Source organism: Ischnura elegans, chromosome 9 (assembly GCF_921293095.1).
Source record: "Ischnura elegans chromosome 9, ioIscEleg1.1, whole genome shotgun sequence".
Classification (NCBI taxonomy): Eukaryota; Metazoa; Arthropoda; class Insecta; order Odonata; family Coenagrionidae; genus Ischnura; species Ischnura elegans.
Window position 1 is genome coordinate 56,047,651 of NC_060254.1, and position 24,808 is coordinate 56,072,458.

The 24,808-nt window shown below is 38.5% G+C and overlaps 1 protein-coding gene across 3 annotated transcripts in view; it reads right to left on the bottom strand.

Annotated features, from left to right (window-relative positions):
* Positions 1 to 24,808, bottom strand: part of LOC124166134 (sodium channel protein 60E-like) — a 240,638-nt gene that overhangs the window by 45,265 nt on the left and 170,565 nt on the right. For all 3 annotated transcript variants that reach the window (XM_046543793.1, XM_046543794.1, XM_046543791.1), the window contains 11 exons: positions 23,057 to 23,227; positions 16,751 to 16,944; positions 16,505 to 16,610; positions 16,230 to 16,355; positions 12,383 to 12,659; positions 6,985 to 7,169; positions 4,501 to 4,712; positions 3,767 to 4,082; positions 2,895 to 3,011; positions 2,564 to 2,722; positions 674 to 778 (listed from right to left, as the gene is read on the bottom strand). In XM_046543793.1, coding sequence (XP_046399749.1) covers positions 674 to 778; positions 2,564 to 2,722; positions 2,895 to 3,011; positions 3,767 to 4,082; positions 4,501 to 4,712; positions 6,985 to 7,169; positions 12,383 to 12,659; positions 16,230 to 16,355; positions 16,505 to 16,610; positions 16,751 to 16,944; positions 23,057 to 23,227 — 1,968 coding nt within the window. The remainder of the gene's footprint in view (positions 1 to 673; positions 779 to 2,563; positions 2,723 to 2,894; positions 3,012 to 3,766; positions 4,083 to 4,500; positions 4,713 to 6,984; positions 7,170 to 12,382; positions 12,660 to 16,229; positions 16,356 to 16,504; positions 16,611 to 16,750; positions 16,945 to 23,056; positions 23,228 to 24,808) is intronic.

Sequence of the window (24,808 nt, forward strand, 5' to 3'; positions counted from 1 at the left end):
TGCATAGTATAGCAATTCATGCTAAGAATAGTTTATCCTTTTAATTGTCACTCCAATTTAAAATGTTTCTCTAAAGCATTCAATGATCAACAACTCACTCATTCACAGAAAAATATTTTTGGAAATGGAAATACAGTACAGTGAATGAAACCCTACAGTATACTTTTGATGGGGAAGTAGGGATATAAGCAGAGAGTGAAATCTTGTTCCAGTTCACAAAGCTTTAGCATCAAAATGAACAGGACATTTGAACAGCATACATATATGCTATTTTAAGTATACAGTTGGTTCTCAAAATGATATTTGCAAAAGATAAGCATTCAAGTTTAGGTACTCTGAAGCTATTAAACTTTCTAATGACCCAGCTATGAAAGCTCAAATAACATTCTTACAATTATGACAATGGAATATACAATAACCCACAGCAACTGGCAAGTTAAGAATGACAGAACCTCAGGAAAGGAAAAGAAAATTATCAATTCACAAAGCAGCCTGTTTTATTTGCCACAACCAGATGTACTGAGAGTCAAAGAGTCTCTGTAATCAGTGCAGAAGCACTGTCTGCACCTTGCCATTGCAAAGACCTGTTGCTTCGAAATTACAGCGTATCCTGAAATGAAAGAATTCTGTGAAAACAAGGATAAATCAATATTGATAAAAGATTTGTACTTACCACTTGAAAAAGAGCTAAATATGCATTTCCTACATTGTCAAAAGTGATTTTTGAGTTTATCCATGTGTAATTCAAATAATGGCATTCGTAGCGGTCATTGACTTGCTAGAATAAAAGAAAATATTTTTTTTATTAATTTCACATACAAAATTCTGCAAATAATCTACTTATATGTATAGATCTGCATTTAGACACACACATCCATTTTCAATCAGCTAATTCAGAACGAGATGATTTCAATAGTGATTGATCATAATGGTAGGATAAATATTATGCTCAGTTGCTTTTTAAGACAACATAAAATTTCAAGAATTTGAATGAATTTAATAACCACAATACAGGCTCTAAAATCAAGGATTTGAAATGTACGTACATACAGGATTACAGACCAGAGCAAACAAATACTACATCTATGGGACACTACAGCTGATCTCGTATGATTAAATATAACATGCAAGAGCACCTCAATCCCTTGTAAGCACAATGCAAGCCCAATGGAAACCTTAACAAATTATCTGATAAAAATGAAAACCCTGATAAGGAAGAAGCAGTCATACTCAGTAACTGCTATTAGAAATGCTGCATCTTGCAAAAGCATTTTGGACACAATCTCACGTAGAATTAAAATTTAAACTCATACAGGAGAGAAGAAGTTTGAAGTACGAAGTTGCGATTGTGGACTACAGGATATTATAATTCACATGTATTATGAGAAAGATTAAATTGTGAATCTGAGAGATGTCACCAATCTAGGGTTGAGTGCTACCATTTATACATATTTTGGAAAAAGAGAGGGAAAGGAAGAGAGAGAAAAAGGTAAGGTAATGATACTGGATTTAATCATTACTATCCAAGTAGCTAAGATATCATCGATGTTCAGCAAATCATCATCGCAAAGAGAAAGGTATTGAAAAATCTAAAAGGAAAACAGTATGTCATCATGGGGTGTGGGTTTTCAAAAGAAATGATGGCGAAAGGGAGGAAGTTTCTGGCTTTCAGAATGGAGTCTATTCACCCAAGACTGAAAATTGTAATTTATAGAAGACATTCAGTAGATGTAACGGGAAATATAAATTACCACAAAAATAAATTCTCTCCTATTCAGTCACTCTCTTGAACAACGTCAAAACTAGGAACATGCTTTAGGGGTCGCCCCCCCCCATGTGCCCCACCTAGGGGGGCGACCCTCCCTGCCCAGGCAATGGGAGCTGCACATGGAGTGTTGCACCGTTGCACGACTCTTGACCCTCCCTGACTCCTTAGTCACTGGTCTGTATTAGTGACTCATCTAACAGCCAAGATATTAATAAATGGCCTTTAACTTGAAGCAGATACAGCTATTATGCATCAAAACTACAAAATAGTTTTAAATAATTTTTTATTTCCATGAGGCTTGGGCGGGGGATATCTATCCCCTCCTAGTTATGCCAGTGTTCTTGAAAGTTTAATGAAAGAAAACATGAAAGTTACCACCCACTTTTCATAGGTTTCTGAGATCAGCAGAGTTTTAGTTCCTTTATTTGTTGGAGGAAACCATTTCACTGACACAAGAAATCGCTCACAAGAGAGTAAACAACTAGAAACCATGTGAGACCTAAGTAAAAGGCCAATGAGTGGTTGAGAAGCAGCGAATTGCTCGACATGAGCTTATGATGCCATCAACTTACTGTGAAATGGTTTAGGTCATCTGCTTTTAACTGGGAATAGCTAAAAAATTAGGTGACTGATCGACAAGCCTAAAAATAAGGGTCTCTTCAATTTCCAAATCACAATCTACAGTAAAAGATTATGGGTGAACGACTGCCGATTCTGCATACTTCTGGCCTGTGGCCTTGGACCTAAAATTTTTATAATGTCATATCACCTATACAATATTTAAAGTGTACTCACTCTAATAGGAAGAAGCTCTCCATCATCATCAACGCACTTGAAGAACTTGCCACCAAAAAACTGAACTCCCATTATTGAGAAAATAAGCCAAAACACAAGGCAAACCAACAATACATTGAAGATGGAAGGAATGGCATACATTAAGGCATTTACTACAATCTGAAATGGAGTAAATGAAAATGTTAAATTTCTTCATAAAATACCTTTTCATGTGCAAACATGCAAACAGACTAACTTAACCTTGTTTATAACCATTTTAGAAGCATTAAAGTGATTCACACTGAATATGTACACACTTTAAATACAATGATTTCCTAGTGCAACAACTTACCCTCATTCCCTGCCATCGGGAGATGGCACGGAGCGGCCTCAATGCTCTTAGGGTCCTTAGCGATCTTAAAACCCTTAAGTTCTCATTCTCCTCTATCAGCAAACTGAACACAGACACCTATAAAAATACATATGGATGAATGAAAATACAACAACAAAACAATTTAATGAAGAAAGGTGCCACTCAAGTGTTACCATTTCGGTAAATTGGTACCACTAGAGTAGCTCCATTAAGGATACTTTCCATAATCGTTGCGATTATTGGTCAAATTTTGCTCTCTCTTTAACTATTTAACTAGCACAGCTTAACGCACCAATGCTTCTCATTATGAGTTCTGAGAAGCACACAGCAAGTGACTTTTGGGGATTGTGAGTACTTGATAAACCGAGCTTCCACTGCAGTTAAAGAAGTTTACAAAAATTTGGTGCCTCTAGTAATTATTTAGTTTTAATATATGCATTACCTTTTCTAAATATGATTTTGGGCCTATAAGTAAAACTGTAGATTCCATAGTTTTAATTTCTCTTTAATACCAAATCACAGCTTGAATTGAAGACACCATATGCTGTGTACCAGTTGATATGCAGTTATTTTCCAATCCTATTCTGTCAAAACACCCTTAACCTTAATAACTCTAACAAGAGTAAGTACATTAGCTTTTAATGATCCGCCACTAGAAGTCTCTAGAAAGAATTGCCCGTAATTTCAATTGCCCAAAACAGGAGAAATGATTAGTGAATAAGCTTCATTATGAATTGCGTACTGCTCCACACACTGGAATGTTGATCAGAGTTAAAACTTTCCGATCAATATTAAAATTATTCCAAGACCAAAATTAAACAGAGTTTAACCATACACAACAGAATACTTACAAACACTATGATGAAGTCCAAAATTGTCCAAAAGGATGTGAAGTACTTCCAAAAACCAAGAGCGAGCCACTTCAGAACCATCTCAATTGAGAAGAGAGCACAGAACGCAAGATTAGTCCAATATAAGGCAGCTCTAAGGGGAGGGTTGTGTTCTAAGTGGACATCTTCAAAACACAATGTGATACTGGATGCAAAAATAAGGACCAGCACGAGCCACTCAAAAGCCGGAGTGTCCACCACTCGCAGAACACGGGTGCGCACCAACTTCCAGCGCATCCCGGCAGGAGTGAGCATCCAGGCATGGCAGCATTTGCACCTACACGAAGGATAAAATATTGGCATCATGAGTTTGACTAGATTCACACTCAAGCATATCATATGACTAAGGGTTTGACCACTACTGTCCATAACAAAAGTATAGAGACATGAGTTTGAACGCATATGAAAACCATATCCTTTAAGCTATGTATTATTAAGATTATTTCTGTATGCTTTTCTACATGGAACATTCAACAAAAAAATCACTCGCTATTCACTACTAATATAGGCTGTACTATGTACCATGATAGTAGACATCTCAGACCTTAAGTTATCCAACTACAACAGAACACACACCTAAAGTACATCACATTATGTATCAGTCAAACTGATATTCCATCACAAACACATACAGCTACTTCAGAACTAAGAAAATGGAATACATCAGAGTATCACAAGCTCCTTGAAATACTGACCTGTCATAGCAATGATCTGGGAAGCAGTTCTGAGGAAGCTTGTCTGGTTTCCGACGGCCAAATCCAGGAAAGGAACTTATGTTATCCATGAATCGCCCTTGCGAATCTCGACGTCCTCCCACTGTTAGCTCATCAACATATGAGACCAAAGCATGCCACGGATACTTTGCTGCCACACCAGCTCCTCCAATGCCGCATGGTGTTCCTCCTCCCTGGCACAAACAAAAAAAATAAATATAGCTCACAAAAGGAGAACTCCCAGCACCAAATTTTCTTTCGTATGTTTCCACGGCAATGCTCATGATGATTGTAGGACTATGGGTTTTCCACTCATGTTCATTGACTTAGTGAAACAACAATTTTGAAAGCCATTTGGTGTTTGGAGGAGTCGACTGACAGCCGATGTCATTTGTGTCAAAAGGGAAGGATAGAGAAGGAAGGGTGGAGAGAAACCCAGCATTGGCATTAGTCTTCTCCGGACAAAAGATACCGAAGGGAATACTGCTCAACGAACGATCTGACGGATGAAGTGTTGCACTTGGCGGGTCCTCCAGAAAATACTAAAGCAGGGGCAGTCTCTGAAAAACCTCTACCATCACTATCGCAATTTCTTCTTAGGTTGGCTATCCTGTTGTTTGTACCCCTAGGTTGGCAATCTGGCAAGGGACCAGCATTATAAAAGGCATAAAATTAACCAAGCTTCTCACCTTTGATCGTAAGGCAATAGCAGGATGGCTTTGAGACTGCCAACTTAAGTCAATGAAAGTGGCCGGAAGTCACAGAATCCTGCAAACATTTCAGCATTAAACATTACCTCACAATTTGATTGATTTATTTTAGACTAGATGAGTATGAAATATGAAGACAACTTCAATGTGCTTAATCTATAGTTTGTTCCACATGTAGTTGACAGTACAGGCTCTTTTGGAGATTTGTGTCCCATAATAATCATCAAAAGCCACCCAATGCATTGCTGCTCAATTATAAAGATCTGCAGAAAACCGCCCTTTTCAATGCACATACTATGATTTCTTGCAATGCAAAATGAGAAGCCACACTACTGGATGAAACATACTTCCCATCAAGTTTAAAATAAAAATTATTTTTTTTTATTTTCCACTACAACTGCAGCTTTTTCAGGTTTATCTTCCTCTTTTGATTACCAAGAACTGATTCTCTGAACTGGCTTGAAAATAACATGGAGAGTTTCTTAAACCCTCATCTCAATAACGAACCACTTCACTTCATGATCCTCCACTCCATCAAAAAGTTGGAATGTGCAAATAAATTACTTTCAGACAGCAATTTTGGAATGCACAAAAGGTAAAAAGTATTTGCATGCTAATCCATGTATCTTACAATTAAGGACCAGATATGTTGCCCATGAAATTTGGAGAAAACTACAAATTCACTTCAGATTTCATACCATTATCTCAATTGTGACGAGAGCAAACACAGAAGGCTCCATTGCAGCACTCTGATTGCCCACTCTGACTAGCTTACCTTCAGTTCTAATGAATTGAACATACCGTATTTCTCTGAATATAGTCCCCCTCTAAATATGGTCCCCCCCCCCTGATTTTGAGGCTTTAGTTTCGGGAAAAGTCAAAAAAATGCGTTTGAATATTGTCAGAGATGGGCAGTATCGAAAATACTTGTATTTGAAATACGTATTTTCGATACTTTTGCAGTTTGTAATTTGTATCGGAAATACATTTTCTGAGAGTATTTTGTAACGAAAATACATCTAAAGAGTAGTTTGTATTTTTAAAATACATTCAAAATCAAAATACATGCAATGTTTTTTGTGCATAAGTAGAAAGAGCGTGCGACGAGATGGCAGGAATCCCGAATGAGTCTGTATTAGCCTGTCATCTATGGGACAATATATTGCCCCTTAATTTACTTCTGTAACACCCGTAGGCCCTTGTATACTTGCAAAACGTAGTCGCGTGTGGAGTATTTTGCGAAACGAAGTTTTGCATTGAGTAATTTGTGGAGGGGACTTGTAGAATCTGACGCTGTTCCCAAAGGTGCAGGAGACATTTTTTCCATTTTATTTAAGACATTTCGCCATGGATAATGGTCAAATTGCCTGTTTCCTATAGATACGTTGCAAGAATGTTTGAGCCTCTCATTCTAAAAATAGTTCATATTTGAATTTATTTAAATTTTTTATTAGGTAAGAACTTCGGTGAAGGCATGTATTTCGTATTTTAATAGAGTATTTTGAAATTACATTTGTATTTAGTATCGAAAATACAATTTTTAGAAGTAATTTGTATTTTGTAATTGAAATACAGATTTTAAAAGTAATTTGTAATTTGTATTTAAAATACATTTGACGTGTATTTTGCCCATCTCTGAATATTGTCCCCCCCTCCAGTTTTACCACGGGCATTTTCGGAAAAAAAGGGGTGACTATATTCAGACAAATACGGTATTTGTTGCCCTTAGGTAGTGTGGAAGCCATTGAAGACTCACCTGGTTGGCTTGCCATGATGAGGGCTGACCGGTTGACTTGGGTACCATCGTCTCAAGCTCTTCTGGGGCAGCGCTGGCAGCTTCGCTGTTTGTGTTGGGACGCCTGCGCTGCCCCATTCCCTCCAAGTCGTCATCCCTCGAACCAAGCACGTCCATTTCAATCGTCTCCTCTGTATTTGACTCATCTGGAAATAATACACATTAATTAGACATAGATACATCAAATCAATCAATGGATGCATATTGTAGAAGTTTCAATAATATTAATTCAAATAAGGCACTTGGTTTTTGTTTACACAATTATTCTCAAAGATTGGTCTCACTTAGTTCTGGTCATGTTTTTTGTTTCAATGCCATAGAATATTTTGTTGCGTTGTAGTCAAAACTTTTTTTTCCAGTGAGTTCTCACTATGATTCTTTTGAACCTAAACAAATCATGTATTTTTTTGTATTGCCGATACTGAATATTTTGTAAAAAATATATTTGTAACTGAGCAGACACGACATGTAATTTCTTTTCGTAGCTCTTAAAGGTTACCCTAGTGCATTAATGAACTTTCATTAATTCATTCACTTCAACACAACTTCACTCCTTATCATATATTTGTTCAGAAATTAAAGATGGATTAAACTAGAAAGACAGATGCCACTCAAATTCACTTAACATTACCATGAACTTGATGGCCTTATAAAAGTTTATGACTGCAGAGATTGACATATTGCTGTAGAATTGCATGGAAGTATGTACATTCTAACAGGCACATTGAAAACATAAATTGCTTTGCACATCTAGCTAACTATCAGTGAATTTACTATTTTCATGGTGCTCAAAGCCCATACCTTGAATGGTATTAATGATAACTGAATCAATCCACTATTGCTATAGTCTCATAACTAGAGGTCCGTGAAAGTGGTTTTATTTTTTGCTAAAATTCGTTTTAATACCATGTAATTTCGGTGTTATAGAAAATCTTGGCGGTGTTATTTTAATGCAACATTTTTCCCATGTTTATAGGCATTTTATTTTTTTATGCTACACGTTTCATGAATACTTTTACTTTTATTAAGCATTTTACATAACTTTTAACACAATTTCGATCGTACAAAATTTCTGACAAAACTAAATGAAAGAAATGGTTCAACTTATATTGGTTGAAGGTATACGAATGGTTCAAGTATGTAGTCTTGGTGAAATTCCTATCCTTCGTTTGATATTTAACACGTTCGCTGCCGGGCCCGAATTCTGCTGTCATTCCGCGTGTGCCAGGCGAATATTTTCGAACCTATTACCAAACGGCAATAATGATATTGAGCCTATCTCTGGGTTTTACTAATATTTCTCGGTATATTTACCCTTATTACGTGATGCGCTATCGCTTGTAGCTTTAGTCACGTGCGACGCCATAGGGCGTCTCCCCACTTTTGACAATGCCTAAAATTTGATGAGACGCCATATGGCGGCTCAGGCAATTGGATCTGCGTTCCAACTTTTTAGTGTACACTCAAAAGCTATGATTGAAAATAATGTTAAAAGAAATTATAATTGTTGATTATGCTTTTAATAATATTTGATATCGTATCCGGAGATGATTAGTGCAATTTAAATTTGGGAGGCTTAGGTACGGCTGATCTGGACAGGTCATAAATTTTGTAGAAACACGTTTGCCTTTACTGAGGGCAACTTTGCGTCTTATCGTCTGCAACAATTCTTTGTAACATCCGTGACAGCCAACACGGGCTTTTATAAAATGAAGAAACAGCGCTAAAAATACTGCGAAAAATACTAACTCTCGATTTTATGTAATGATAATTTTATCCTCTAAATTACCAGACTTCGAAGACTTACTTCAGTGTTGTTTGCATTTACCAGGTAGTGCGTCGATTTTTTTAGACCCTATTAACGGAATCCTGAAGAATATGCAGTCATTCTTCTATAATTTAACGTCTTAACTGCTGGAGAGAGATCATGTGGGCACCTAGATTCCGTGTTTCATTCCACAGTATAAAAGCATTAACAGTGCAAGCCCCAAAAAGAGCATCATCGGCCACCTTGTGGTACCACCTCACTGTTTTTCGATGAGTGCAGTGATACAACGAAAGGGTGTCGGGCAACGAAAGGGCAATGTCAATTCCTTTCTTTATTTTATTGTACTCAATCACCATCTTTGGCTTAGTAACCACTAGATCTCAGTCCCCGGCTCCATCTGGTTCGCCTACGCGTAGCCAACCACAGGGGCGGATCCAGGATTTCTTTCTGGGAGGGGCACAAGCAAGGCCGTATCCAGGATTTTGTTCAGGGGGGGGCACAAGGATACCTTGTTATACAAAACGAACGAAATTATAATGGGACCGTATTAAAAATCTATCATATTTTTAAGGGTCTGGGGGGGGGGGGGGGGGGCCCGTGCCCCCGTGCCCCCCCCCCCTGTATCCGCCTATGGCCAACCAGAGTCTATGGAAGAAGACGAATATATTTCCGAGTCAGAAATCATCCGGGCGAAGGCTAAGGAGTCTAAGGAGTCGAAGGCTAAGGAGGAGTAAGGACTAGGTCCCCTCTTCGATTTCTTTCCCCGTGGGGATTATCTCCTATCTGATGGTGGTGGAGATCATGAATACGTCGCGCTGATCTTTCCATTTCTTTACCGTTGCTCCACAAGTTTTTCATAGCACTGAAATGCCTTTTTTAATTTAGCAGTCGTTTTTTATCTTAACAGCCCTTTCCTATTTTTTTTTATGGTTCCCACAAAATGAGACTTATCTCCCAAGATTTCTTTCCATAAGCGTGGGATGAATCACATAACTAGAAGTATCTAAACATTACAGCAGGAGCAGGGGTGCCGACTTACAAAAAATATTGGGGGGCCCAAATCGGGGACCTTGTCTCCGTAAATTTTATAAGTAAGTTGTGAATTTTAAGTTTTTTAAGCATTTTAGAAGTCATATGATCGACATTGGAACCCTGATCACTCGAATCTCGATATCTGGACACTTCGGGGAAAATTGACAAGCATGACACATTTTTTCCTCACATCTGTAACGAATTTTTGGGGGGGCTCGGGCCCCCTCTGGCCCCGTGGAGTCGGCGACACTGTTATTAGAAGGTGAATTAAAAAAATGGAATAAGGAATCATACCTGTATTAGAAGGAAAGATTACCTGACTCTGAGGATTCATACGACTCCTCAGACACCCTGAATTAGCGGTGTCTCCTTCAGAAAATCCTTCAAGGTCGTTGGTGGAAGCCGAATTTTCAGAATGAAACATATGCTCCATTTCTTCTTCGTTAAAACGTTTCTTTCCCCTAATAATGCATGACGGAGTACACATTATATATTCACTAAACTGGTTATCACTTCCGTATCGAAGCCACAGACACAGAATAATTTTGGTATACTGATGCGCTCCTCACTCGGTTAGGTATGAGCGACAACTGAGGGAAGGAAAAAAACGAAAAAAAGCTCTGCAAATGTAACTTGAAACATTGTGTGGAGATATAATACCTCAAGCTTCCACTTGAAACATGGAATGATATAGCCATTGAAACATGCCACTCCCAAAAAAAACACGAGAAACCGAAGGCGAAAAAAAATGATATTCGAGCTGAAATGTGTTACCAATACCCTCCCTTCATAGAAGATGACATTGTCTCGTCAGTGCATTAGGAAATGTAGCTTAAATTTCAAGTTCTATACATTGTTTGATGATTCAACGAAAACGCTACTTAGACGCCCATTGGCGTCTCACTAGTTGCACCCAGCAGCAATGCGAGACGCCATATGGCGTCTCACTAACTCGGATTTTAAGTTATGTGAGACGCCCTATGGCGGCGCGTGGCAGGGAACGTGTTAAAGCTGGAACTACGATAAAAAAAACAGTGCAACCGCAAAACACAACCTATCATGATGGTGTTTTCAAACTGAGTGCTGGGTAGCTACGGTATAACCATAGTACTGTATAACTTACAAATTGGTCAAAATGTTTCATTTCATGGGTTCCCTTTCGATACCCCTCACCCAGGTGTTAAGGGAAGGTAGGACAGCAGCTAGATATAACAGAATCGTTTAGTTTTGATGACAGCCTTTGCCAATCGGTCAGGAAAGGCAATGAAATAAACACACATAACTAAAATAATCGGATTCAAAGAAAATTGAAAAATTATTTCCCATTTATCGATCTTGAAACATCTAGAAAGAGAAGCTTTCTCACCTGAAGAATTAGATATTAGATTTGGCCAATGTCGAAATGATTTTTTTTCATTTTAGCTCGGTGGTGAGCCGAATATTCGGCGATCCGTCTGCTAATAAGGAGAACCCCATCTCCTCCTATCCTTTCTGTTCCTTCCTTCCCTTCCCCCAACTGCTAGCGCTTCATGCTTTCAAATAACCATACGTGTCTATGGAGGTCTTTAAACGAATCGAATCAGGCAGTTGACGGCCGCCGTGGTCACCACCGCCCATTTCAATCCGGCCCCGCGGTGCGCCGTCTAAGGCGTGAAATACAGTCAGTGCTACATTGCGGCCGCTTTCTGACGAAACGACTTTTCGCCACCCGCCATTCACGTCACGACGCCCTGAAATTCAGGCCGCTTTAAGACGAGACGACTCTCTGCCACACTGTGGGCCGTGCTGTGAACGGCGGCCCGGTCACAGCCAACGGCTGTGTTTAAGTCTACGAAATTGTTACATTAGACCCACACTCAAGGTTTTCCTGCTACAAGTTATCCAATAACGCTGTCTTAATGCGTCGCGGTGCGTCACCGGAATTATTGCTCAGCATTGACACGTACCGGGCGCGTGATCTTGTATTTCCGCTCTTACGCGGCCGCATTAAATTTCTTTCCGCACATTTTAATTCATAATATCTAATTCTTCAGGTGAGAAAGCGCTGCATTCTAAATATTTCAGGATTGATACATGGGAATCAAAGAGAGAGGCTGTGATAAATTTAACGGAAAATTCTGGCGGAGTTACTACAGTGCGCGATATTACGCGGATGCCTTATGCGCGAGACTAAAGGAGACCTTTGAATCGTAATGAGATAGAGCAAATGAACGTTGGCAAGGTTAAACAATGGATTATGACTCATTAGATGTGATTTTTTCGCTAATCCACCTAAAATCGCAAATAACGCAAAATTTCGTTTCTATTTACCGATTTCGCATTATTTCGTGTTATTTCGCGATATCGCGTCTCGCGAAATTCACAGACCTCTACTCATAACTAATAAAATGCATGGAAAAGTGCAAAGCCAAGTAATGAACTGATGATGATTTATAAAAATCACGATATTTCTATCAACCACGGGCTACAGGTTGCAGTTTTGACGATAAAATCATTCTCAACTAAAGAACAATAAATATTGCTAACTTTTCCCCTTCCAAAATTGAGCAAAATATTCACCCCTAGAATCTGACTGCTGGGTGGCCAGGGCGTATCTGCCGCCTCCACTGCACAGCTGCTCTGCTGGTGCTCCTTTGTGACGCACAATTGCCTCGCGCACAATCTTCTCCAGCCGTGCATTCTCCTCATTCTCTGACCTCTCCTGCACCTCTTCAGCCTCCTCGTCGGCAGCTATCTCCTCAGGAATTGCAGGATCTCCTTCTCTCCGCCTTCTCTTCCGCAATAGAGCCTTCAGCCTCTCAAAACTCAGGGCCAACTTAGACTCTTCACCAACTTCCTAAAGAAAGAAATAAAGTTCAAACAACCAGGGTTGCAGGAGGTGCTAATTAAAGCCTTAAGCAAAGAAGTAACCACACTTATACAAGACTTTCAAGTATTCATCATGTTAACAACTTTGCGTACGGATGGCAAGAATTCTCGTCATTTTTTTCCCGAACGTTCCGGACGGATGACGAAGATTCTCGTCATTTAGGCGCATCAACCTAAGCAATTTTTAAGCGTACAATACGTATTCGTTAGTACGTTTTCAGTTGTTGTTCGTTATTCATAATGAATTGATGCATCATAACTAGAGCGCGGAAAAAAAGTCTTTCGACTTTTTGTAAAAGTGGGACTTTAGTGGTTTTAAATACAAATCTTCACCAATCTCATAAAATAAAACCGTTTTTAATGACTTAATTAGAGACTTTTTGGGACTTTTTTGTTGTGGCGGGACTTTTTCGATTATAAGCGACTTTTCTGGGACTTTTAATGGAAAATACCTGCCTAAGTTAATATTTGGCTGTTGTGACCACACTTGTTCAACTTTGTGTCGGACAAATCTTGTTTTTTTTTATGCGGTGAATACACGGAGTAGATATTTACCCTAAAATGTAAGCTACTAACAATTGCTAAAGCGGAATTTTATTAATATCTTCGGAAACTGCAATGAATTCTTTCGATTACTCCACCGTTCATGAAGAAAAAGTGCAGTGCTTCGACTCGAAGGTGGTTTGGATATATGAGGGCTCACTACGTACTTATCCAATTGCATGTTAAATTCACATAGTTTCTTTCCCTGGGCCACCTCACCCTTTTTTTGCTAAGGGTGTCCAAAGACTTCACAAAGGGACATTATGAACCAACTTATTTGAACCCGAGTGGTCTGCTGACAAGGGGACCCCGCTACACCTTATGCTAGCACTCTGCTTTTTTGCAGGAGATTAGTGGAAAAAAGATACAAATATATGAAAGGTTATCTAGAATTTCCGACGAAGTGACTGTCTCACGTTGAGTGTAGATGGTTACGAAATGAGCCTACATTGTAGAGAGGCAAACAATTCGCTCTTGGCACTCGGTCGAAGAGGAAAAATGAAGGCTCAACAAGGACTGGTGAATGCATACACATTGCATGAACACAATTCTATATATTCGAGTAAGCCGCGTAAGTTTCAGTCATTTGCTGTGGTCCCCAAGCGTCGCAAGACCATCGTCCGCTCGTTTGTGCAGCTCAGCCCAAGAAAATTTACAAGGTGAAAGGACAGGCGTCTTCAGAAGCCAAGCTGACTGCGTATGCTTCACTATGCAAGTACCTGCAAGTACTGAGCAACAGTATTTACTGCAATGCTTGTGAAAAAACCGTGAGTATCAATACAACTTTTGTATCTGACGACTTTAATAATTATAATTATTATCTTAAGAATTTTTTGGCATTCCCGAATAAGTCAAAATTGTGAGATAAACCTTTAACTGTACATTTTGTGTGTTTTTAATTAGGTATAATTCTTTATAAAAATACAAAGACCTTTTTTGAGCTATGCTGAATAATTAACTTTAAAAGTAATTCTTATGATAATTTATCTTTCTCATTATTTTTCAAGATATCATCGGACAAAAAGTCACATGAGAAACAGCATATTGACAGCTTATTGCATCTATCTCAAGTGAAATTAAAGGAGACCGTGAGCTTACAGAGTTCACGACAGAGCCAGCTATTATTTGCAGCCACCGGCGATGAATTTGCTTTGGACTTGTGCGAGATATTTTTGGCATTGAACATTCCTACTCACAAATCAAAACACCCTCTATTCACATCGTTTATGAGTAAATATTTAAGAAGGACAGTGCAGGCTCTTCACAGAGTATGCGAAGAAATTCGCAGAAGATTTCCCACTGCAAATAAGCGGGTATCTACCATTAAGAAGGTAGGTACTTGCCGTTAATAAAACTAAAAATAAATTTTCCAATATATTACTGCAGAACTAATATTTAATATTTTCCTAGGTATTTTTGAAAGCACCACGTAAGAAAGTAAATATGTTGAACACACATGCAGCTGGCAAAAACATCGCAAGGATTCATTGAGTAACAAGCACATTAATATATCATTTCCTCTCCTAACAACACTCTGTATTCCACAAGAAATGAGTAAAATTAAATGTACCAAAGCAGCTACTCGTTACTAATCTTACTAGTTTTAAGTAAACCACAGAATAAGTTCATCATGATGGCTTTCTTGAGACTGAAACCCTTGTAAGAATTCATATCAGTAAGTGAAAGTCCATTGCACTGATAAAATAGACTTTGTACTATTCCAGTATAATGTTGCAAGCCAACAGGCTCTTGAGTGCCATTTTCAAGGGACAATCATCACATTGCTCCACTATATTCAATAAATAATAAGATAGTTTGAGAGTAAATAGAAATATCACTGATATTGGAAAAAAGAGCCATTGATACACAGGGGACAATGTCTGCATGCTACCACTCCATTCCATTGTCAATAGATAAGTCACTGTATTTGACGGCATATAGGACGCACATTATTTCCAAAATAATAGCTAAAAAAAATCACTGGTGTGCTATCTGTGAATGTTAATCCTCCAAGGGTTAATGTTCAATACTGACTTCATTGCATTCACTAATATACAGATATATTTATTATTCAATTGAAGAATGTTGTAGCTGTTATTGATACTATCAAGCTCATTGATACTATGTCACGTTATTTATTATTTTATACATTAGGTATTAAGCTCCTGAAGTCAACTCTTCTATCTAAGGAGATGAAATTCAAGATCTATATGACACTTATCAGACCGGTCGTGACATATGGAGCAGAAACGTGGAGCATCTCCGCTGGAAACAAGCAAGCTCTGCGGATATTTGAACGGAAGGTTTTGCGAAAGATATATGGTCCCGTGACAGATGGGGTAACTTGGAGGATAAGAACAAATAAGGAAATAGAAAATATTATCCGAGGCGAAGATAGTGAGGTTTGTGAAGACCCAACGGCTAGCTTGGCTAGGTCATGTAAAAAGAATGAGTGAAGAAAGGATGCCTAAGAAGATTCTACATGGAAATATGGATGGAAAGAGAAGAAGAGGAAGACCGAGGAAAAGATGGATGCAGGATGTGGAAGAAGACATAAAGGCTATGAGGATTGTCAGATGGTGGGAGAAAGTGCAGAACAGGAGAGAATGGACAGGCGTCTTGAGGGAGGCCAAAGCCCATACCGGGCTGTAGTGCCAAGGAAGTAGGTAAGTAAGTACTACATATTATTTTGCTCCCTTCTGCGATATCAAAGGAGTTGGGAGCATGATATCTAACGAGCTTGATAGAATTAATACGATCAAGCTCATTTGACATGTTGGTTCAATTTGCATGATAATATTAGATCTAAAAGGTATTAACTTAAGTTGCTGGGGTGCTACCCCTTCACGCGGATTTTTTTTCTAGTGCATGCCATACTGAAGTGAGGGTGCACCTTACATGCCATCAAATATGGTAATAATAACACCCTGGATAAATGCAATTCAATTTTAGTCTACAGGAAAGCCTCTGTGACTTTGGTCCAAGAATTTCTCACCTCTTTCTTCATCTTTATTTCTTCTGAGTTAAAACTGTTGAGCAACAAAGCCAAGAACAAGTTCAGCACCATAAAATTGCCCATCACAAGAGCGGGAAGAAAAATAGCAAAGCATGTCTCTGGTCCCTGCAAAAAAATAAAACATTAATATTAAAAGTCAAATACGGATATGTACAGCCTCAGGTTAATTTAGAATTCCAGATGAAACGCAGAAAAAAAATGTTCCAAGAAGACTAATACATCAGCAATTAAATGCTAATGATGTTTTTCATTACCTCATCAACTTCAGCTCTCATACAGTCCCACAATGGCTCAATCCACTCTCCACAAAGAATGCGAAAAATCATCATAAATGAATGGAAAAAGTCTGTGAAATTCCACCTAAAAGAATGAACAGAAATCATTGCACTTAACAAAGGGAGTTGCATAAATATTTTCATAAACACTTCACATTAAGATACATTGATTCATGGAAGTAAATTCAATGAACTCTAATTGTATTCCATGAGTGTACTACTTGCCTGGGAACTGGATCAGGATAGAATCTTTCAGGTGTGTAGTCTTTAGAAAACAACTGCATTCCAATTACAGCAAAAATGTAAATAACAATGACCAAAACAAATGTTAGATTTCCTAAGGCTCCTAGTGTAGATATGATAATGCTGAGAAGAACCTTCATGGTTGTCCAAGACTGAGCTAGCTTCAAAACTCTCAACTGTGAGGGAGTAAAGAAATAAATACATGAAAATACCATTGAAAAAGAAAATTAGGGATGGGACAGTTCACACCTTTAGTTCTCAGTTCCACCAGATCTTAAGCTTAGAAATGGATTTGGAACTGAATCCAGGATCCAGAATCAATGCCAAAAAAATATACCTTATTCCACTTTGATAACTTTTCAGAAGAACAATTCACATAACATGCTTTCAGTAGAGTGATGATATCAATCCAATTGATTTTGAAATCACTTGATGTGTTATTTAAGACAGTTTTCATAGAGATGACATGAAAATCATTAATAGCTTTTGGAAATTAGCCAACGATAATGAAAAACTTGAAGAACGGGAACTCCGAAGCAGGAACAAAAATCCTATGTCACAAACTGAACCAAAATCAGTAACAAAAAAACAGTAGAACCAATCCATCCATAATTTACACTGTATCTTCAGATAAATACATACATATACATTTATTTCGTAAGCTAAAGAAGACATTCATGGTCAATTGTCCTTCTCTTCACAAGGGCATGTTGACTGAAGGGTTGACATCTTCCAGGTTCTCATCACATACATTTTGGTGTGATGAAAACAGTTTCACTTGGTATCCATCCTTGGTACCAAGGGTCTACCTTAACTTTGACCTGAAGCCGATTGGACAAACCGAGTGAAACTGGTCGATTGGGTCAGTTTTGTGGCTAGTGTGTTGGCTTCACACCCCAAGGGCCTGGGTTCCAAACTCAGCAGTGGTGGAGATTTTTCAGACTCCATGATCCCTGTTTAAATGTTGTCTGAGGAAACTTTGAGTGCAACACTCCCATCATCAGATGGGATGTTAAGCCATGGTCACCTTGGCGCCAGTTGTTGTTTTGTTGAGCCAATATCGGGTTTCTCTACTATTTTTATTCCCTACCCTTACCTCATGGCACAAATGACCTTAGCTTTTGGTCTCCTTCTCCAAATAACATATAAAGTGAAACTGTCAACAACACATCAATTTATATGCAGAAGGAACCCATAAGATGGTGAACCCTTTAGTCAACACTGGCAGATGCCTAAACCACAACAGCTAGCTAACTGATTCAACTTATGTGCATATTTTGAGGAATGAAATTACACACAGGAAAATATTACGGCTATGTCAACAGAACATAAAACTTTCCAGACATCAATCTATAGGTAGAAACTATCCATCAAAACAATCCCTTTGAACAGGAAACATGGCAGGAATGCCAGATGAGAGAATGCTGCTCAAAGCTTCCCTTGACTATCTTGATCTGTGTCCATGCATGATCCATTAGGGTAATCTAAAAATAGTCTTTTAAAGTTGGAAGTGTCCTTGCGCTGCATCAGACCTGCAGCTAATGACTAGGGACATTGAAGCAGGGCTGGACGATGGAGTCAAAAGTTACTCCACAGTCAACTGCCCAAATGGTTATGCAAGGTTGGAGTTAAATTACAACAAATGAGTGGTTAAGAATTAAATTGTCACGTGACATCCTCTGCACCTTGTACTATGTTCTGTGAAGTTTTTCAATCAAACAAATGTTCACCCTGTGCCATCACAAAGATTTGATCTGCACAACCTCTAGCCTGCAGCACGATACTTTATCCACTACACCACCTGAACAATTGCACTCTAAAGCAGGGGTCTCCAAAATATGGGCCGCGGGCCGGATCCGGCCCGCACACTCGTTTCAAGTAGCGCACGATTCTCGCTCATTTAACTCTGTGAGACACCACTAGGAGCATTGCAGCGATGTACTGCACGCCAAAGTTGCCTTCAACTGTTCGTAAATAAGAAATACGCCACCAGATTCTTCAGTAGAAGTTGGTATCGAATACTTCAGTCATCGGCAAATTTGCGATCCGGCCCACGGGGCGATTCGGAAAATGTGGCCCTCGTGGCCTAGTAAATTGGAGACCCCTGCTCTAGAGCATTTTCAATTCCCAATATGTAGGCTGTGTACACAGATGTCCCAACAATTCCAAGACATCGGCAAAGCTTACTTAGGAGAATATGAGGAAAAATTTTTAGCTGACGCATAGGTTCCATACAGGCACCATGGGTACATAATTTTTTCCACTCTCATAGCTGAGAAAAGGCAGAGATGATTGGCTTGACATGCTGTCACTTATTCACTTCCCATCTCAAGATGCATACATATGGACTTAACGACAGTGCTATGCATCAGTTTAGGTACTTCAGAGGAAGAGAGTTGATGATAATACAGTAGAATCTGCCATTTATGATCCTCTATGAAGCGATACTGAATTACGAAAACCTCTCCTAGTCCTGACCACACATAAAGGGAAAACTATTGAAGAGAACCTCGAATCTGCAAGACCTAAATTCTATTGCTATACTAAATATATAGCCAATCTCTAGATGTGATTTCATCTCTTTTTTATAAAGTTCAGTAGATTGCCAACTCTCCACAATCACATAGAGAGAAAGCCAATCTAGCAATCGAAAGGAGCACTATAACATTTTCAACCAGAGCAAGTAAACTTGTCATTGGCTTCCCTCTTTCCTTTTGACAGAAAAACAAGTTGTGTTCACAGACCTATTCCATAGCATCTTCGGATGCCCAAGCCCAGAAAATTTTGTGACAGAATAAGTTTTAAACAAGCAATGCATCACAAAAAAGACAAAATATAGCCGGTTAAGAGGTAGTAATGCATGACCATGTTCGAGTTTTGATACGGAAATGCCAAGGGAAGAGGCTCAAACATAAGGCTCAATGAAGCTTTTTTGCAGCAAAAAGGGATCCCTGTTGGCCACGGCAATGACGTGGGCTCTGCTATCGAAGAATGGCAATCGAATAAAGAATATTGAAATAGCAGTTTTATACAGGCAATGTTCCTTTGTTTTCTTGATGCCTCCCCAGTGCCAGCTGAATACATCAACATCGTCATCCTATGATAAACCTTGGTTCGCAGTGGGAGAGGAATTTCTTGACTCATTAACATCATCATGAATAATAAGATTATACAAGATAATAATTTTGCCTCACTATTAGTTTCAAAGCCTATTTTCCAACATTTCCACTCTGTCCCATTTTTATCAACTCACTAAATTTCAAATCATTGACCCTAGGATTAGAACTTTCATGAAGTGCCTCAGGAATTTCACTTTGGGTGCTCCTCAATGACATTTTAAATGAGTTACTTATATTAAGGGTGAAATTTGCCAAGAAAAAATCATTTGGCTTAGCAAGGATTCGAACCTGGATATCTCAATTGTAAGTCATGCAGACTACAAGTCATACCACCAAGCAATCATTCTTCAAGGTATGATTCAGACTGGGATGACCGAAGAAGGTGCTAGCATCTCAAGTCCACATATTGGAGCAGGAGGGAAGGTCATGATTACTAAGACACTGCCGGCGATGGGTGTTCACCAAAGAACTGCGTGAAAATTCAAATGAGTTCTGAGGCTACAATGAATAAATATGAATAACTAAGATGAAGATGCCCATTTGAGTCTTTCAGTAAACTTTTATCAGTAATTCTGGACGAAAAAGAGTTTATCTACCAAGGTTGTTATCTGGTTGTTACCTCTGATGGTGCCTAGCATTATTTTTTTCTAATTCGCAGCAATAACATTGGATACACAGAATTTTAGCAATTAAATTTACCTTTCCAAAGATGTTTTCAAGTTTCTCCTACATTGTCTTTAAGAGGAGATAACTGTCAGGGTAGCAAGCGATGTTGCGTGTTGAGGACAGGCTTGCTTAGCACCCACAGCCCCAGATCATAGAGCCTTCTGATTTATAACTGATCATGAGGAATTTTAAGTGGACTGTTTGTCCATTGTTGACTGAAATTAAAAGCAATTTACAGTTAACGTCTTGAAACTGTTCATACTTTGTCAAGATACAAAAATTTATCAGCTTTTATTCCGCATCTTATTAAATTAATGGCAATTCTTAGGTGCAAGAAATTCTCTGATGAAGGTATAACCTACATTGTCGGAGAAAAATATGAGCATTGTAGAAGATCTGGCATTCAACTGTTTCTCCATTTCATTTTTTCTAGTCTCTGGTACAACGAACCCCATCAGAATCAGAGGCCATACCAGAAATCAAAGAAAATAATAGAAATTTTGACAGTGTGGACTGGAATTCGACACAAGGAATTATGAGAGAAACTCGAGTGCTCAACAGTAATCACAGAATTACCCACTATTTGTGTAAAAATTCCTTTCTCTTGAGCTACAACCTTGCCATGATGGAAAGGCTCTCACACTTCCCTGAGCTGCACTGGGGGGAGTTTTTCCGAAGAACCTCTGGCAGAGCCATCCACGAAAGAAAAAGCAAAGGCTAGGAACCAAATGAAATGAAGTTCACATGATGTAGTCATATGAGAAGCATCATCGGGAATAAGGGAGAAAACCCAAGTCATAAAATGCACTGAAGAGGAACTGAACCACGAAGAAAAGGTACATGAATTTCACTCTACTGTGAACTGCCCACATGGAGAAATGCAAGATAGGAGAAATAGGTAAATAAGCACTTAAAATTTCAACGCTCATAAGTTATAAACTGGTCAGAGGAGTATTTATGATTAGACAAATGGTCCACATTGTGAGTGCAGCACCCAAACATCCGTCACCAAGATTTGATCCATAGAGCCTCTGGTATGTAGCAGGACACATGGACCACTACAACATAGGAGTGATTGTGCGAGGAAATAGTTTCAATGCCCAATATGTTAGCTGCATTCATGGATACCCCAACCACAGTAAACCCCATTCTTGGTGAGATGTGGGCTAAAGCAAAATTTGGAAAATTGGAGGAACAGTTTGCAAGAAGAGGACTTACTGCATGGCCAATTTACGAGCGATAAAGAGTGGGTCACCATGATTCCAGAGGAATGAAGCTTATTATATGATGTTGCATGGACTCTAAAGTACCTCCTAGTGATGAAAAAACCATTATTGACACTCTCGGGAATGGTATACGAGGAGAACTTACACGTAGCGCAATGATTATGCTGTAGCGTGGTTTATATCCACCTAAATGCTACAGCTCATCCGTGGAACTTCATAATAAAGTTCTTTTTGTAACCGCCGGGACTGGAACTGAGGTTCATAATTTTGTAATAAGGAAACTTTTGAAATAACTTTTCTTTTTTTATAGATTGGATTAGTCTTTTCGTCAGGACCAACAATTTGCTTGAAAAAACGAGAGCTTTAAGTGTTCATATTATCGAAAGCCTACTGTATATAATTATATTTAAAATTTTGGAAAATATCCCAATTCTGACAGCGGTAACAAATAAAGCATGTCAAAAATGTGTACAGTCACTTGTATGACTAACTCACCCACACACTAAAAGGTCACATACATAAGGGCTGGAGAGCTGAAAATTTTCATCCAGTTGGGAGACCAAAAATTGTTTGGAGGAAAATCCTTCCCCCACCAAAAAAACTTCAAAATGGTGCAAATTTTGGTTTAAATTTTGAATTCAATACAGCCAATTATATATGTATTACATTAAGATGGTGCATTTAAAATTGATAACTTAAGCCTGAATCACACGATCATTTTTTTGTTGCGAAAGTGATCACTAGAGTGATCATTCGCAAAATGATCATCAACGGCTATTGTTTTTTGCGATCGCGATGAGGATTCCCATCGCTATTTTTCATCACTCGTCCAGTCGCTTTTTCCGTCGCTAAAACCGTCACTAAAACCCCATATCAACCAATCAGAACGCATGACCGTATGGTGTGATTGCAGCGCAGCATTTGACAATTGTGGGAATGACATAAATAAACAAACACGCTATATAATTTCATGATGTGGGTCCTATGACAACGAGCTGTGATGTTGGAAATGATGCGAAAAGCAACGGCGGGAGTGACCGTGTGATTCAGAAAAATGATCACCAGAGCGATCGCTTTTCACGACGGGAAAAGTGATCGCGATAGTGATCACTTTTCGCGACGAAAAAAATGATCGTGTGATTCAGGCTTTACACATAAATACAGAGTTACAAATAAATATTATAATATACTATCATTAATTAAGGGGTATATGACATTTGCTCTAGTGGGTTATATATGAGATGCAATAGTAATGATGAATGTTATGTCATACTCACCAGTCTTAATCCTCTCAATACAGATAAGCTATCAATCAGCTCAAATGAAAGATCCAACAAACTTGCAGAAACTATGATAAGGTCAAATATATTCCATCCTGAGTCAAAGAAATCTTTACTCATCGCCAGCAACTTCAGAAAGCATTCAAATGTAAAAATAGAGGTGAAAACCTGAAAATAGAATGGGAAACCATTACTACTGAAAGAGCATTATCAAATTAAAATAATACAATAGAATATTTGACCAATTAAATAATAAGAAAAGAACATTTTTGTGAAAAGTTCCTGATAAGAATAAAACTTCTACTAAAATCATAGAATAAATTAAATACATTTACTTGAAAAAAAAGTGTTCATTACATTTGAAATTAAAACATGTAAGAATTCCTTAACACAGCCATTTGAAAATTCTTTTGGATATTTGCTGCCCATAAAAACATGATGCTCCCAGCTGCGCCCTATTTCTGAGATGATTGGATATTAGCATGGAGCATGAAAAACAACTGGTATACATTTCACAAGCCATAAGAATCTGCAAATGAGGAGAAGAAGATGGTCCTCTGTTGTTTATAGTTACTGGGGGGACGATGGTTTTAGATTCAGGAGGAGTGGTAAATGAACACGACCACACGTGTTGAATAACATGGCGAAACTGCGATTTATTAAAAGAACCAACTTCCGGTGAAGAACAAAAAACAAATGAATACAGTAATACGATAGTTGGGAGATTACCAGCCATATTCAAACAAAAACAATCACAACACTCTCCCTTAATCTACCAACTTTACATTGCATTTTTACAATTAACCATACCCAGAGGAATAATGCACTTGCGGTGTGCAGTCACATTAAGTGCCTTAGTAAACACATCGGCAATCATTTTTTTCAGATTCCATGTAATTGAGGACAACCTTCTTATGCTTAACAAGTTCCCTGATGTGATGAAACTTCACTTCTATATGCTGAGTGCGAGCATGCAATCCATTGTCAGAGGCTAATTTTAGTGCACTCTGGTTATCATTCCATAAAAGAATTGGCCCCTTCCTACCACATAACTCAGAGAGTAACCCCTTCAAGTAAGTGGCCTTCCTACCTGCAGAGTCAATGGCAATATACTCTGCCTCGGTTGAAGACAAGGCAGTTACACTTTGTTTTTTACTCTCCCAGCAGATTGGTCCACCAGCAGACACAAAAACATACCCAGTCACTGATTTTCTGTTGACGTCATTAGCAAATGACGCATCAACAAAACCACAAATATCCGGATTATTCTCAGTCCTTCGGAATTCTATTCCTGCATCAATTGTTCCTTTTAAATACCTTAACACTCTTTTCACACACTGCCAGTGTTCATTTCCATAGCAGTTGTTGAACTGGCTGAGGTAATTGGTAGCATAGGATATATCAGGCCTGGTACACACTGATAAATACAGTAAACTTCCAATCACTTGTTGGTAAGGTACACTATCACACGTTATCGATTCACCCTTGGTCAGTCGAGTGCCAGGAACCATAGGGGTTGACACAGATTTACATTCTGCCATCCCCACCTTACTCAGCAAGTTCAAAATTACCTGTTTTTGGTTCAACTTTACTTTACCATTAACCATTTCTACCCTCATTCCCAGGCAATCCACGACTGATCCTAAGTCTTTTACCTTAAAACAAGAGTGGAGCTTTTGTTTCAGTTTCTCAGCTTGAACTTCATCATTAAAGAATACAAAAAAGTCATCAACATAAACACATATTATA